The sequence below is a fragment of the Ornithodoros turicata genome, unplaced genomic scaffold (assembly GCF_037126465.1).
Source record: "Ornithodoros turicata isolate Travis unplaced genomic scaffold, ASM3712646v1 ctg00000858.1, whole genome shotgun sequence".
Lineage (NCBI taxonomy): Eukaryota > Metazoa > Arthropoda > Arachnida > Ixodida > Argasidae > Ornithodoros > Ornithodoros turicata.
Window position 1 is genome coordinate 529,667 of NW_026999407.1, and position 16,710 is coordinate 546,376.

The 16,710-nt window shown below is 43.4% G+C and overlaps 1 protein-coding gene across 4 annotated transcripts in view; it reads right to left on the reverse strand.

The window, feature by feature from the left end:
* Positions 1–8,217: 8,217 nt before the first annotated feature.
* Positions 8,218–16,710, reverse strand: part of LOC135375383 (THAP domain-containing protein 7-like) — a 35,648-nt gene continuing 27,155 nt past the window's right edge. For 3 of the 4 annotated variants that reach the window (XM_064608100.1, XM_064608098.1, XM_064608101.1), the window contains 3 exons: positions 12,517–12,631; positions 11,706–11,808; positions 8,218–8,640 (listed from right to left, as the gene is read on the reverse strand). In XM_064608100.1, coding sequence (XP_064464170.1) covers positions 11,711–11,808; positions 12,517–12,631 — 213 coding nt within the window. In that variant the 3' untranslated portion in view covers positions 8,218–8,640; positions 11,706–11,710. Of the gene's footprint in view, positions 8,641–9,588; positions 10,601–11,705; positions 11,809–12,516; positions 12,632–16,710 lie in introns of those variants that run through there. The other variant, XM_064608099.1, reaches the window with a different exon arrangement.

The window sequence follows — 16,710 nt, forward strand, 5'->3', positions numbered from 1 at the left end:
AACGGAATCCCGCCGAGGTGAAAATTATTGTCTCAGCAAACCAATGACGAATCGTCTGTTTCAGTGGATTTTAGAAAATTTAGAAACTGCGATGCCGCGCACCAAGGTGGCGCTCCCGCTGAAAGTCCTAAATTTCCAGTTCCTGCATCCATCGGAGTGGTAGTGGCAGTAGTGGTGCACGAAATGAAAACTTAGTATACTCATTCCGTTGGGTACAGCCGTCCAGTGGCGGCACGCGAGATGGGATACAAGTGTTTTCTTCTCGAGTGCAAATCGGGATTCGAGAGCTCCAACCAGAAGGTGTCGTTGTTCAAAGCACCGTCTAATCCGGCTCGCCTTGAAGAGTGGCGAAGGCTGATTCCTCGCACGGACCGTGTGTTGCAGTCGAAGGATCACGTGTGCGCTCTGCATTTTGAGCCCAAATTCATCCGCACGCGCTACTATGCAGAGTATAAAGGACAGGTGATTTTAAATGAGCAAAAACGGAAGCCTTCACTGGCCTCTGACGCGGTGCCTACGTTATTTGGAAACTACCCAGTTCCCATAACGAAGCGCCGGTCGTCCGGCAGTGTCGCTGAAAGAAAACAGAAAGTAAGATTTCAAAGAGGAAACTCGCGCGTACGCGAGATAAGGAAGTAAAAATTGTTTGTGCATGCTTCTTTTTACCGGTGCGCATCCGCATATTGTACATGCGGCTAGCTTGTAGGGATCTTTCGAGCACAGGCAGAAACACCCCATAAATATCTCAAAACACCCCCACCCATTCCCCTCAAAAAAGAAAAACTGACAAAGAGAGTTCAAAAAGCAAGCGCATGAGGTGTCAACCCTCCTCCAGGGGCAGATCCAGGATTTTCTGAGGAGGGGGTCCAGCCATGGACAGCATGCTAGACACGTGATCTAGGGTCAATTAAACACTATGTGAAAACAGAAATTGAGGAGGGGGTCAGGACATCCGGACCCCCTCCCTCTACATCCGCCCCTGCCCTCCTCCCCAATAGAGAATTCCTGACAGTCCATTCCTTAGTCCCAGATGTGCTTTGAGTTCACCATTTTGTACTTCCCTTTCATTGTCTGTAAAGCTTAAGTTGTGAGTAGATGCCGTCTTTCGCCTTCCCTGTTTGTCCTTGTGTTCGGCAGCTAACTTCTCTGATGTGATTCACTGTTATATACACTCATGCCTGATTTCTGGAAAACAACTTTGAAAACAAGAAAAAAAAAAGGACAATTATTACATTTATGGGAATAATTTATTTAACGTGATGATATGCAGCCTTTTTTTATTCGTTGTATAATTTTTAGATGCCGTTTTAGCAGGCGGGTTATACGGCCAGGCAAACATCCCGTGGGACAGCGTATGCAACTACCGGATGACTAATTAGCTCAAATTAATTAGTTAACTTACTAAATAGGTGTTTTCTGAGAAATGCGAGATAGCAGAACTGGAGCCAATCACTATTCAAATCCATCGTCCTTATGAAACACCCTGAGAAGCGAACGCACTTCGAGGTATAAATTTCAAAATTTCGCTATGCAAATGAGCCGAAACCACGGCTATGCACCACTAGAACGCAGAACAAATAAAAACAATGAAAAAAAAACACCCTGTATATACTGCTCATAAGCAGCATAATGGAAGGAAAAAACTGGCAGTAACTTATTTTTTTTAGCCTATTTGCTTCCCATTCCGTTCAAACTGCACTACCCTTACCAACAAATGCATGTATATCTAATCCGTGAAAAGCAAACCATCTCTTTAATGAGACACGAGAATAAGTTGAGGAATGGCAGGACACCTGCACCAGTGTTGCGGAATGGGTCGATCCATTCAGTTCCAATTCCATCCCGAGGAGTGGTCGCTAGTCAAAATTCCATTCCTTTTAATTCCTCGGAATGAAGACTCGAGGCTCATTCTCATTCCACCCAAGAAACCATTCCTACTCCGGGGCTAAAGTGATGCGCTAGAAGTTATTAACTGGTGCACTGATAAGTGAAAAAAAAAAAAAGATGTAACGGTATACTAGATATCCCACCAACAGCCAATGCACAAAAAATCATATACTGCTTTATTTTGATGAATTTTATGTTCCTCCGTTTCCAACATGAACATCTTAAAACAAGAACCAGCGCCGCAACGAGCGTTTACGAGCAAGATTGCCCGCACGTACAGCGTCCGAAGTGCTGACGCTTTTCTTGCGTTGTAATCTGAAACCAGACTTGTGCCCGTTACTCGAAAAAAGTAATTGATTACCGTTACAGTTACTTCTGTGGGAAAAGCAGTTGATTACCATTACCAATTACTCGACTTCAAATGTAATTGAGTAACGAGTAGAAAAGTAACGCGTTACTTCGGTCGTTACTCTGCAATCACACAAATTATAACCGTCTTTGTTGTGCCTCAGAAAAAAAAAAGAAAAGAAAAAGTTTCAACAGCGGAACAGCTGAAGTAACAAGACAAACAAAAACACGTAGACAATGAGATCTGTACGTCTGCTGTATTTATCGCCCGGGAAAACGTTGACCCGATTGTGGAAGAGCATTGCGTGGAATTTCCCCGTGACTCACTAAACCTCCAAAGCTTCAGGTACCATGACACGCTGGTGTAGGAAGAGATTAGGGAGAGAGACTCTGAATTCCAGAACGTTATTACAATTACAACGTTATTACAACCTCCGCTTGCTGTAGTAGACCAGCCTGGCACCAGGGGCTTGACCTCGGGCAGAACATCTGAAAGATAAGCTAATCTCTGCCGGAAAAGTAGTCAATTACTGAGTAATCGATTACTCAGAAAAGTAATTGATTACTCGAAAAATTACTTTGACAGTAAAGTAACTGATTACTCGAAAAATTACTCAAAAAGTAATTGATTACAAGTAACGCAATTACTAGTAACGCGTTACGCACAAGTCTGTCTGAAACTAAAAGTATAGACAACCTTCGGTTGAATGGTTGCCAGACTCTTACTTTTGAGTGACCTCCACTCGAAACCCAGCATGCTGGAGGCCAGCAATTTAACACCATTCGCTGGCCATTCCATTCTGGTCCCAAACAGGTCTAATTCCATTCAAATTCTATTCCCAACAGCTGGTGACTTAACTCCATTCCAATTCCATTCCAGTGCGCTAAAACCGGGGCATCGCTCCGGAATCATTCCAATTCCGGAATTTTAATTCCGCAACTCTGACCCGCACTTTCCCACGTACGGTGGCATTTTGGTGTTTGGGCCATTTCTATAGCTCCACACATTTCACAACCACTAACTTTTTGAAAGCTCTTTTCTTCACTGAGAGTCCAACTTTTTCGTTTTTGATTGCAGAACGGTCGGACTACATCGTTGGCAAGTTTGGACGACTGGACTGGGAGACGTCCTCGGTGTTCCAGAGGAACGCAAGCATATCCATCCAGACGTTCCAGAAGCACGCAGACTCCTAGGAGATTCAAATCCCGCAGTATGTGCATGTGTTAACATTGACATTAATTTATTTATCGTACGATGCGTACATTTTGCAAGATAGGCGGCCTAAGCCAGTCATAACCAGAGTTCGAGGTAACTCATTAGTGTAAATAAGTTCCTTTTTTTCGTAACTTGCAACTTAACTCGGTACTTTTGCGCCGTGGTAACTTTCAGAGGAACTCGTTCCTTTCTCAGGTAACTTTGCCAAAGTAACTTAAGTTCCAAGTTACTTTTAATTCGCTTTTCACTCGCATCCACATATTTTCTCGCTTTCTCCTGTTGTTTTATGGCACTTTATGCCACAAGACATTATATTCAATCAATGACAGTATTCTATTCAGTAAGTAAGAACCGCTGCCATTGAAATGAAGCTGAACCATTGTGCGCCCACAGGGAGTAAGATGCAAAGCGTTCGAACTGTTGCACATAAACGAAAACGGTATAAGCGTGTTGAACTCCTCCGCAGGCACCTCAAGGTCTAACTCAACTGCTCACGCACGCTGCACATGTTTAGTGCTATTTTGTGTCCGATGTAACTTGTTCTTCTCTTCTCCATAAGTGCGAGTTACATTTCACGCTGAAGAACTTTGTTATTAACTTAGTTACATTTTTCACACGGTAACTTATCTCGTAACAAGTTCTTTTTGTTGGTTTGGTTTGGTTTGGTTTGATTTTAAGGAAAAAATAACGGTAACGGTAAGGAAAAAAATGATGGGCAACTTCTCGATCTATGGTCATTACAAATATAATCCCCAATCGTTGTACACTAACCTGTACCATAGAATTGATGACCAGGATATTGATACATTTGCAATGGCGGGGGACTTTAGGCAATGTTCAGTGCTAGAATGAATAGGCTTGTAACTTTCCTTACCGTTATTCTTATTTACCGTTGTGTTCTATTTTATCGTGTAGAGTGCTCCACTCACTTAGGCCTTGGCTGTTAGTGGGCACTCATTAAATAAATAAATAAATGGTCAACATAACAGTTCATGAACTACATTACGAGAAACAGAGATGCGCAAGTTACATGACAAAATGAACTCGCCAGCAGGTAAGTTTCTACGCAAAAAAATGTAACAGAGTTACTAACGAAGCTAAAAAAAAACACCCGGTATGACATTATAGTAAATATAGTTATGGAGGAACACCTCAGCCAACAAGATTTCTGAATTTCAGCCAATTTTCTGAAATTGCAAGGACGTCGGGATTATAATTGAACTTCTGTACACAACAAGGGGGATAAGTCGACTCTTTACTTTTTTTGCTGCAATGACATCTACATATCAGTATGTACCTGTCAAAGAAAATTTAGGATCGTATTGCAATTTATTGGCCCGCTACAGGAGGGTAAGAAACGGGAAATGCATGTGAGTCAACGACACGGACAATCGGATCATGCTTCTTTTCTCGGTTGAGATTTTTCGACTTATCCCCTTATTGCGTACAGAGGTTCAAACAGGGCCTCGTGTTTTCGAGCTTGTATGTTTTTTGAAAATCTAGGGCAAAAAATTGATAGAAAAAAGCAGATTGTAGGGTGGAAGGTAAAAAAGAATGCCTCCGACATTTTTAGATGAACACGACGTGCTTGTGTTGAATATAAAGTGCCCGACGTTCTCCACGGTCTGTATTGGTGGATGAATTGGCACTCTGCCAACTTAGTTTTTTATTTTTATTTTCTTTTTGTGTGGGGGGGGTTATCTTGACTGACAATGATGCAAATCAGGGGGCAAAGACTGGTTTAACCCTGAAACACAAGGCCCTCACTACAATCCAGCGAGCGACATTTTATCTGGATCTTTTTTTGTTAACAACACTACATACGTTCGCGCAAAGGTAACCCAAGATAACGGTCTTCCACGTGATTTATACGTGGATTCTATACCCAGTCGCAAGAACTTCGCTCGTGCAAGGCCGCCGGCACCGCAGCCCAAAGATCCACCACAGCGCAAAGGTCCATCTCATCAGTCGAGGGTCCAGTACGAAGCGTCGCGGTGGACGTATTTACTCCGGCAGGTTCATCGTGAAGAAGGACCATTACGGTGATGCAGGGGAGGGTAAGAGGAGGATCATGGGATAGATTCTTGTGGGAGTTGAGGTGTGGTTGAGGAAGTTCTCAACGGGTCATTTTCATGCAGGGTAGTGCTGCGTCATGCTACGGCCAAGAATGTCTTCAAACAGATGCATGTGGGGGCAGTTCTTGTGTGATAAATTTTTTTTTTAAAGCCAACTTTTTTAGTTTTTTTAATTTCTCATCATGCATGTTGCAAAGCATACAGGCTTCGACTAACAGAACGCACCATTTATTGAGTGTTGGGGGCAAAGGTGGCCCCCCCCCACCCAAAGAAAAAAAAAAAAACAATAGAAAAAGAAAAAGAACACTGTAGTGCTGTTCAACCTAAGATACAGCACATCTATGCCAGTTATCATTAAAAACAAAGGTATCTTTCGATACCACTAAAATAAACCTGTTGTTGCACTCGAATAAATTAAGTATACAGGGTAGCAACCTATACAAGCTTATCTGTGCAAGCATGACATGCTGAGTGATTACTCAATGCAGGTAGAGCGCCATTTTGTCTACATTTAAATGAGCATGGAAAGAGTAATAATAATAATAATAATTTGGGGTTTTACGTCGCGAGACAACTGTGATGGGAAGAGTAGAAAAAATGTCAAAAGCAGTACGCATTTGGACTAGAAGCCCAGGTGTATGTGTTACATATAAAACACATATATATATAACGGGTACACACGCAAAATTGCACAAAAAGTGCAAGTGTGCAAGAGGTCTTCAGTCTAACGCATCAGGAATTCCCTTTCCCTCGGCTGCGAGTCTGTGCATCAAGTGATTCACCCAATAATTAGCAGTCTTTTTTTCATTCTGCAGTTGCATTTCGCCCCGCCTATCCCATGTCTCGATGCAGACGATTCTCTCCGACCAGTAAGAAACGGAGACTGACTCAATATCTCCACAAGCCATGGGCGAGATCACCACCACCAGCCAGGAGCTTTCTAGTAAACAGATTTTGCTCAGGAAATTGACACTTCCCGAATGAAATATTTTGCGTGACAGTTCATGAGGAAGTACGTTTACATCAGGCAATAATAATAATAATAATAAAAGGTCCCGAATGGCTTCCATGCTTCCTTAAAGCTCTGAAAATCATTCAGTTCTCAATCACTTGAAAATTTACGAGGATTTAATTGGTTTCGCAGCTTTGTGTAGATAATGCGATGCTCCATCTGCATGGTGTAATTGCCAAGCAGAGCGTGCCAGCTTCTATTGTAAACGTTTATTGGTCGCTACCCCTTATTTCAAATTTTACTTTACGTTTATTCTACTAACATTAGGAAATTTTAATATCTGCCCCACACAGCTCCTGTGTGGGGACACCTTTCAAGACCTTGTTCGAAGTAAAATCACGAGTGGTGTAACGCAAAATAACGGCAGACGTTTGTCATGGTTTGCTGGAGAGCTAAAAGTGGAAAAATGCACTCACGAAAAAGGTTTTCTGCTCTTTTTCAGGCCCAGAGAAGACTAGCACAAAGTTGACACAACTTAGTTGGCACATTTTTCCATATAGTTACGATTTCCTACCTGGCTAATCAATTGTGGTTCATTCACCTTATAATTTGTTGCAATCATATCAATGTCTCTGGATGTGAAGTAGTCGGAGGAGGACACACTGGAAAAGAAGTAAATGAAACCGTTTATTGGTTTTATGCGCAATTCACAAATGGTAAGAATGGGAACTGGAACACAACCGAACACAATGTGTGTGCTGCGATACAAAGGCCTGTTTCAAAGGCACAATCTTGTCTTTGTGGATGACGCTGACAATGTTGTCTTCTATGATAAAATTTTTACACCACAGTTTCTTTTTTTTTCTTGTGTCACATTTGTATGTCTACTACATTGCATTTCTATCTGGGATCACCTTCCTGGTAAAAATAGGGTTAATTTTTCTCCCACATTTTTTCGTTATCAATTTAAACGCAACATTCCACCGTTATTGGCAACAAAAAGCATGCAGGTTCATGATTATGATGATGAATACAACGAAGTAAATTTGAGGTACTATAGACCTCAACATGATTATGATGATCTCATGACTAGAAAACGCAAGCCCACATTGTGCAGAATGTCGTGCAGATCTTGTTGCTGCTGGAGCCTCCGCCAATGTGAAAGCAGCGCCTATCTTTTCGAGCGAAAAACTTAGGCAAGTACCGTATTTTCTCGAATATAAGATGACCCCCGAGTTTAGGGTACACAAATTTGGAAAAAAAAGTAAACGGGGATTGGGAGGCAAAATAGCAATTGCAATCAATGCACAATATATCGTTTGTTTATCGTCACTTTCTATGCTACTGTGTTCTTCGTTGCTAACTGCGCACAGCTCATTGCCCTCTGGTCCGTCCAAAAAGCTAGACAAACGTCGTCAGGCACATTGCACCAAGTGTCCAAAATTGGCCAAAGCCACCTTGTAACATTTATTTTCAATACTTGAAATCACCTTGTCACACCTAAATTGTTGCCGTATTTATGAAAGTGTTAACTTTTCATGAAAACGACGGAGACCGACGCCATGACAGTGAACGAAGAATGAACGCAGTCCCGGCCGTACACATCGTGTCCGTATTGCTGTATTTGCATCGCGCTGATGCCGCAACACGCGATATCGGTCACGCCGCATTATTGGCCGATTGCGTCACCTCCTTCCGCTAAACTCGTTGTGGCGCGCATATTCAAATATAAGAAGGTTGTCTTATAATCGAGAAGATACGGTATACTGTCAGCTGACGCAAAAAATAGTGGTATCCGTTTCATTAAAGTGTTTCTGCATCCGACCCTCCCTCTAAGACTTGCACAAAATTGCGTGGATGCTCGCATATCTCGATGTTGCCAGATCACAAAGGCAATCTCTCGTCTGGCTGCCATTGACATTTTTCGTAAAGCATCTAACTACAGCAGGGTGTCTTCACTCTGCAAAGGACCACTTTGGAATGCTCGTCGAGGGCGCTCTTCATCGTGGACCCCTCAAAGGATAGGTTTATTCTTCCACGTAGCTCCTCTGAATCTCAGCCGTGCAGTGACTGGAGTTGAAGCAGCACAGATTCCATCCGTGCGTATCCTCAGAAGGCTTCTTCAGGTTTTGCACCAAACTTGAAAACAAGAATTACCGGACCTGCAAAGTTACTTACGTTAATTAACGTTAACGTAATAAACATTAATTACACGCACCTAATTACATTCCGAGTGATGAATTACTTCCGTAGTTACTTTGTAAGTGGGTTTTAGATTTCATAATGTCCGAGATTTCATAAAACTTTTTTTTGTGTCATTGCTGCATTGATTACCCAAACGCATACACAATCTAGCGATTACATAGTGTCACATGACCCTGTAAAGTCATGGGCAGACCTACATGGTGGTTGTCCTAATAAAGTCGTCGCTTCGATAGGAGGGACAACGGTAAGTTCATCAATGAGCCAGTTAATGCTGTCAGACAAACACGACGGCAGAGCCATGGCTTAATGTTTTTCGTCCATCGTTCAGGCTCACATAACATGGAGTTTATCTACCAGCTAGCTTGCACCTACACCATCTCATGTACGCACTTCATTTACTACCCTTTTTTTTTAACCAAGCTGTCAACCCACCTAGGATAGTGCACTAGAGCCCTGCACGGGGCCCCGACACGGCCCGCGGGCCGAGCCAGGCTTGTTATTGGCTGTGTGCTCCGGGCCGGGCCGACAAAATACGCTAGCACCGCAGGCCAGGCCGGGCCCGGGCCGACAAATATGTTTCCGAGAGTCAGGCCCGGCCGGGCCACGCAGCTAATTCCACACAATGGAGATGCATTAGTTCATATCATCATGCGCTTGCGTCATTCCTGTGCATATTTTGCAAAGGCAAGCAAGGCATACTGCATTAGGCATATGATTCGACCCTCTAGAACATTCTGAAAGCCACTTTACATTGCTCGTCACTCCTCACGTATTTCACAATCACTTGGCAAAGCTTGGTGAGAGGGGTATGGACTGGGAGGAGGAGTTTGTCGACAGCATCCTATACCTCCGCGAAATCTTGACCGTGTAACGATAACGCCCATGCCCGCGTACGTTCTGGATTTCATTTGGTCTGGTGCGGTTATGGTGTTAAACCGCCATCACTTGTATGTTTGTCTTCTCTCCTTATAAATTTACTGATAAATTTGTTTGATAATCGCCAGAAACGCGTCCGTCGCGGCTGGAAATACTATTCCGGGATCTACTCGCTGGGTCACCGGGCCGGGTCGGCCCGACCTTCATATAAAAATATGAAGGTCCGGGCCCGGGTAGGGCCGGGCCATTTTTCGATGGAGAAGTCGGCCCGTGCAGGGCTCTATAGTACACTATGCAAAGTGACTTATATGACAGACACATAAATATCGTAGAATTAAATTTTTAAAATTGCGACTGCGCGCAATGGTGACTGTGCCCTCAACTACCTGCCTGGGTCGCTTTGGCGTCATTACGGTACAGCCCTCTGATTGGCTTAGACGAACGCTGTCTGCTCCACAAAAGGAACTGGGGGGGAATGGAAAATAAAAGTGGAAAGCACCAGCCCCGATCAGTGCGCAGACTGTAATGACATTGCCAGTGACGTTTTCCCTCCTCCTCGTTGCTCCTTCCTCTGCACCCTTGTACCGTAATTTCACGAATATTAGCCGCAGCTTGTGCGCGATTTTTTTTTCTCACAGGTGCTCCGCGGCTTATCTGATGACTATTTTTCTCCGGTATTTTCCCCATACACCGGTTTTATCGAAAGGGACGACAGTGTCTCTGGAACAGCACCGCCCTTCCAACGCACAAACAATGCGTAACAGGGACGGGCCCACATTCGAGTAGAATGATCTTCCTGATGCCTTCCCAAGCAGCTTTAACTAAAGCAGTGACAGTGATTCGTGTCGTCTGGAAGACCACTGACCCCTCGATCCATGAAAACGCCCAACAAGGGCACAATCCAATCTTGGTAGAACGCTAGAACTGACCTCCTCTGTTGTACACCATGCAGACCCCGGAGTATGGACCACAGGGTTGATGGCCTTCTCTATGGTCTCCTTTGTCCCACAAATCAGTCGCGTCGTATTGCCCGCGGGTTATCTGCCAGAAAATTTTCAAATCGTTCCTAAAATCGGGTCCTGTGGCTTATCTGCGGCGCGGCTTATACATGTACGCGTGAAATTAAGGTAAATACATAATCCGCTATTTTTGGTCACACAGAGTCGTCCATTTCCTTTGTTGCAAGACAGAAGGACATCGACAGACAGGCATCATTCCCATTACAACACAGACGCAGAGTAGGGCCGCGTTTTGACGCCAGTGTGGGCATCTTGAAGCATAATCCTTTTTGCAGCAAAGTAACTGCCTAACAGCGGACCACGTCCTGGCAAACTATGAAAAAGGTCGAAGGGGAAGCTTTTTTGAGAAACAGTCACGCAAAATCTTTTTTCTTCTTCTAAAGATACCAAACTTCTTGCTCGCTTCAGCAGACACCTGCAGACAGTATGTGCGTGGGACATACACCGAATGAAAGGGCATTAAAATCTGACTAAATCGATGCCACTTTGTAACAACAAACCGCATCAACACTTAGAGAAATGACGCGTTCAATTTGGAACAAGATTGCGCTCTGCCGAATGTTCACGATTTTTTACACTGCTGAGTATTGCACCTGCACGCAAAATTTTGTGGAAATTTTGTGCTTGGCCAGCTTACCTGTGTGTATACTAACGAATGACAAAATTTTGCAAGAATATCATTTCAAACGCAGGAGACATGCACGTGCAGACACAGCAAAGCGAAAACACTTGATTCCGGGGCCAAAGTTTCTCAATTTTTTACCCCCACAAAAACTATTCTGCAGAAATCATTCGATCTGACACTGTGTATCATCATATACGATGAGCTTCTAAATATGGAAAAATAATCAACATGTAGGACGTGGATGGGATCTGCCTCAGTAATCTTATGTGAAATCGGCCCACAGATACACTTTTTGTGTTAGTTGTGTGTAGAAGTCACATTGTTTCATGATGCTTCATAAGCAGAAATCCTCAGGCATTTCTGAACACCTTTCAGGAATAAATTCTTCCAATTCTCTCTTCATCTTGTCCATTGCTGGTGTAAGATAGAGGCCTAAATGGCATTAAATTACCTAGGATTTTCTAGAGGCAAGGTTTAGACCAGAGCGTAACGAGTGTCGTACCTTCTTCACGATGAGCCTGCATTGTGTCCACAGCTCTCCAGTAGTGGCTCACGGTGGCTCCACAACACGTGCTGGGGATTTTCACGATCCAGTAGAAGCATTACTGCAGTTCAAAACGGAACACGCGCGTCAATTTCGCAAAAACACTCCAGAGGGCGTCCCAAATAATTAGGGCCTGACTTTTTCAGGTTTTATTTTTGGCCAAATTCGGGGGGTAAATATCGGGTGACATTTTTCATTTGAAAATTCGGGTGAACTCGGGTTAAATCCCGTTACGGCATATTCTGTCGGCAGGAATTCGGGTGTATTCGGGTGATTTTTTTTTGTTTAATAAAAATTTGTCTTAACATGGAACTAATGTTTAGCAATGTTATCAAACTTTATTTTAATGGACGCTTATGAGTGTGCCACGCGACCCGGATGTTTTCGGGTAGATTCGGGTTAAACCCGAATTTTACAGATTTCGTTCGGGGGGTAAATATCGGGCGGATACGGGTTTAACCCTAAAAAGTCAGGCCCTACAAATAATGTAGAGCAAAATTTTCCCCATTCTTTTCCTCTCAAGGGGTTGTTACAGTCCCGAAGTGGGAGCATAACGACCGTATCAAGTCTATTAACTAACTAGCCGTAGCAGTGTTCAGCCTAAGAAGGAAAAGAAAAATGTAGTCAGTCAACTAGATATGCCGTTGGAGATAAGGGGCCGTAATAGCGCGACGGGAGAAATACTCCAGCGCCACCACACAGCGTAGTGTCATATGACGAGCCTTAACAGCCAGTATTGTAACATTGTATCGTAACATTATGTACATACGGCGGGATGCTTCCGATGTCTGTGTGCTTTTGGAGCATCTGAGCGGATATATTTGGGTGCCTACAGAGCGGGCTTCAATGCTGGCGTCTGCAGTTGATGATGCAGGCTGGCCATTCTGCAATGAATAATGGGAGAGTTTGAGGTGCGAGTGAGAAACACTTCCCAAAGGTTAGCTGACATTGGAACATAATGGGCAACATTCAGGAAATGTATCTTTAATATATATAAAATCTTATTAAAAATATCTAAATAATATATATATATATTGCATCGAACAAACTACGGCAAGCAGTCATGGACGTATGTGTCACCATTTATTTTTAATCAGTACGTTGGGACGTCGCCAGACCCATTGTTGATGTCAAAAGGAATGCTCTGTCGCTTTATGTTGGGTACTTAACTGTTAATTGAGTCAACTTTGAACTGTTAGTTGATTTGTTTGTATTATATTTCTTCTTTCCCTTTATTTTACTCTCATTTGGCTATTGTTACAATATTGGTATCTCTCACTCTCTTTTTTTTTTCTGTACGCTGTGATTGTTACTGTATTGTTGCTGTAAATAGTGAACTTGGGGGAGGAGCCGGTGTCAAACCTCATTGGCTTTTTGCTGTTCTCCCAACCGCAAGGAAATAAATCGAAATTGAAATATTATAAATATTTAGGGGTGTGCGAATATTCGAATTCTCGAATCGAATCGAATATCAAACGCTCGAACTATTCGATTCGCGAATCGATTATTCAATATTCGATTATTCCACGAATATGAACGACACAACCCGAAAGTGGGCTTCACCTTATGCTTCCATGCATTAGGTGAAGCCTCCTTTACGAAATTGCCCTTGCTGCAGGACCAACACAGGCTGGACGGTGTTTACTTTAAGATAACGTTATCCAAAGTTAGTTTTGTAGACATTTTATGTGGAAGGGGCGGCGCTCCTCCCACATGCAGTTTAGCAGTGCCGACGAGAAACTTTGATTTGATGTCTGTGAGGTTGCCTTTAAAAAGTTAGGACTCTCGAATAATGACTACAGCCCATGAACAAGAAGGGTGTCTTAAAGATGTCCTTTACGTCTAAAATTTCAGTAGTGCAACTTCCTAGGACGAGTGCAAAGAAACTAAAGGGTGTTCATGGCAAAACTGAGGCAGGATGCCAATTCGTTTGTTTCACAAATGGCCTGTGGTTGTCTGAAACAATCACAGCCTCATCCGTATAACATGCTACTGCCTGACATAAAATTTTGAAATGAAGGTAACCACTCCAGTAAGTGTGGGCTCACCTGAAAAGCAGGAAGCACTCTCATGTAAAATTAAAGAGTAGGGGCTTTAAACAGAAGAAGTGCATGTCTCTCTCGTGACAGTTAACGCCAGAAAAATTACACTAAAGCCATGGGCTACAAATTGGAAACTTTTAGTGCGAAAGTCACATATTGTAAATTTTGCACAAATATTCGATATTCGATTCGGTATTCGGAATTTTTTCCCCCATTCGATTCGATATTCGATTCGACTTGAAATATTCGGATTCGCACACCCCTATAAATATTATTAAAAATATATCCTTAAATATATATATATTAAGGACATAAACACTCTTTTGTATCTCTTTCAGACTCCCCAGTTGGTCACCCCAGGAAATCATAGACCTCCAGCGAAGAACATGACTGCCTGTGATCCACTGTGCCCTTTTACCTTTGTTCGACAAAGCACGTGTGCTGCCCTCTCCCCTTGTACGTATTCCCCTCTCATTCTTTGGAATTGTCGCGCGTCACCATAATACCCCATTCCTGTTGAAGACAGCGCCGCTGTCGAAACGTCGAATACCCCCCTCTTAGTTTTTAACGAAGCTCCCCTTTTTATACCTTGTCCCGTAAAAGCACTGCCTCCACTTCTGATCCTTATTGAATATCTACAGGGTTAGTCTCGCAAACGTTACACATTTTGATCGCATCTTAAAAATAGAAGACGGGGTTTGTCCAACACCAAACTTTGCGGACTGGTAGCCATTGGTCTGAAGTTTTGTTGGAATTTTTTGTGAGCATTATGGTCCCGTAGAAGAAAAATTAAAAAACAAGCAAAATCTCACTCTATACATTTTCTATGGCCTATATCACCCAAAAGCCGCCTTTTTCTGCTGTGCGAGCTTCATTTTCATTTCACAACACACAGGTGGCATCAGCATACAGAACAAGACTGGAACAAGAGGATTGGTGCATAACGTCAGAATCTGAATGTCACATCGTTGTAGGCAGCGCTACCTGTGTGAAGTGATGTGAACGTGAAGCAGACAGAAGAAAAAATGGCGGTGTTTGTGTGCGATAGGCCATTGAAAATGCATGGGGCGAGATTTTGGTTTATTTTTAATTTTCTTTCTACATGACCATAGCGCTTACAAAAAATTCAAATGAAACTTCAGATAAATGGCTAGCAGTCTGCAAAGTTTGGGATGGGCCAAATGTAGCCTTCTATTTTTACAGTGCAGTCAAAATGTGTAACGTTTGCTAGAATAACCCTGTATATTAAGGAAATATATATAAAGGAAAATATTGGCAAAATATATCCATTGAGCATGCGATGTGACACGCAGTTTGGCCAAAATGATTATTTTCCAATTCTGCGTTAGCACTACGAACCAACTGTGGCCATAAGCGCTGTACAAACATGGGCACATGGAGTGGGGGTTACTAAGCATCCTGGGGCGACTTCAGGAAGAACAGATTCATCTCAGATGTCTGCTAGAAAACCCACGAAAAACCTCAAAGACAATCTTTCGAGCAATGTCTTGAGAACATTTGTTTTACCACTACACTCTCTTCTCTCTACGCTCTTTCGAAGCTCCAACAGTTTATCTGCACTTTCACCCGACCAATCAAATTCACATCCACGACTTCGCACGACGCCGTCAACTTCCTTGATCTCACCCTACCCATTGCACACCCAAAACTGTGGACAAGCATTTTTTACAAAGAAATGGACTCTCGCAACTACTTGTCCTACTCTTCCTGCCAGCCAAGACATGTGAAAGATTCTACTCCCTTTTCACGGCTGTGTCGCATTTGTGGTGAAGACGCAGAATTCAAAATGGAGTAATTTTTCATTCCTCGTGGCTATCCTTCGTCGCTCCCTGGGAGGGCTTCCACCTGCGTTGTGGCTATCCCGAAGTAGGCTATTCTTATCCCTGCATCCTCCAACAAAAAATCCACACTGCCTCTAGCAGCTGAGTATCATCCAGCCGTCTCTAACTTGATGCGACAAATTAAGTCCGGCGCGGAAGATCTTTTCAATTCTGGACAGCTCTCCACCAGCACGACAATTTCGTACAGACACTCTCCAAACCAGAGAGCCCTTGTTGTCCACAGCGTCTCAACTGGGGTTCACAACTTCGCCATCTTGACTGTTCTAACTACAGCTTTGCGCTGCAGTGCTCAATCACTTCGAAATTTACCTTGATTGAATGTACTTATGAGCTTTATACATAGACAACACAATTTGCCACCTGCAATGAGCAATTGCCAAGCACGGCATGCCAGCAGGGGTGGACTTTTATAGGGAAAGACCCTGTAGCTTGTCAGGACGTGCTGTAACATGCCGCCCTATTTCGCACGAATCACGCGTTAGTTCAGTTGCGAGCTGATGTTGGAGCAAAGAGAAGAACAGCAGGAGATGTTGGATCAATGTGGAGAATCGGAGACAGAGAAAGGGTGACAATTTCATGCAGTCCAACCCCTCAATATCGAATGTAGGTTTAACGAAACCCTCCGTTCACGAAGAACTTCCATCGCTCGTACACATCCCCATAGACCAGGGGTTCTCAAACTCTGTGGACCCAGGGAACCCCCGTACATTTGAGGGCAAACTGGAGGAACCCCCGCACTCATGCACACATACATACACAATGAAGAAGAAAACACAATGGAATTTTTGCATTGTTAAGCAAGAAAACTTGTAAGTTTTGCAAACACAAAACTATTTTTGGGGAACCAACGCATGCAGTGTGCCTGTAAAGTTGGTTTCCCGCAATGCACCCACGCGTTAGGCGAAGTCTGCTCTACAGGCGGAGCAACCGCAAAAGTAATTCGAAAAATTCGAATAATTTTCAAATTTTTGTACAGGACTTGTGGTATCACCTTGCTGCCCGGGGAACCCCAGGCGGGCCTTCGCGGAACCCCCGTGCTCCGCGGAAGCCAGTTTGAGA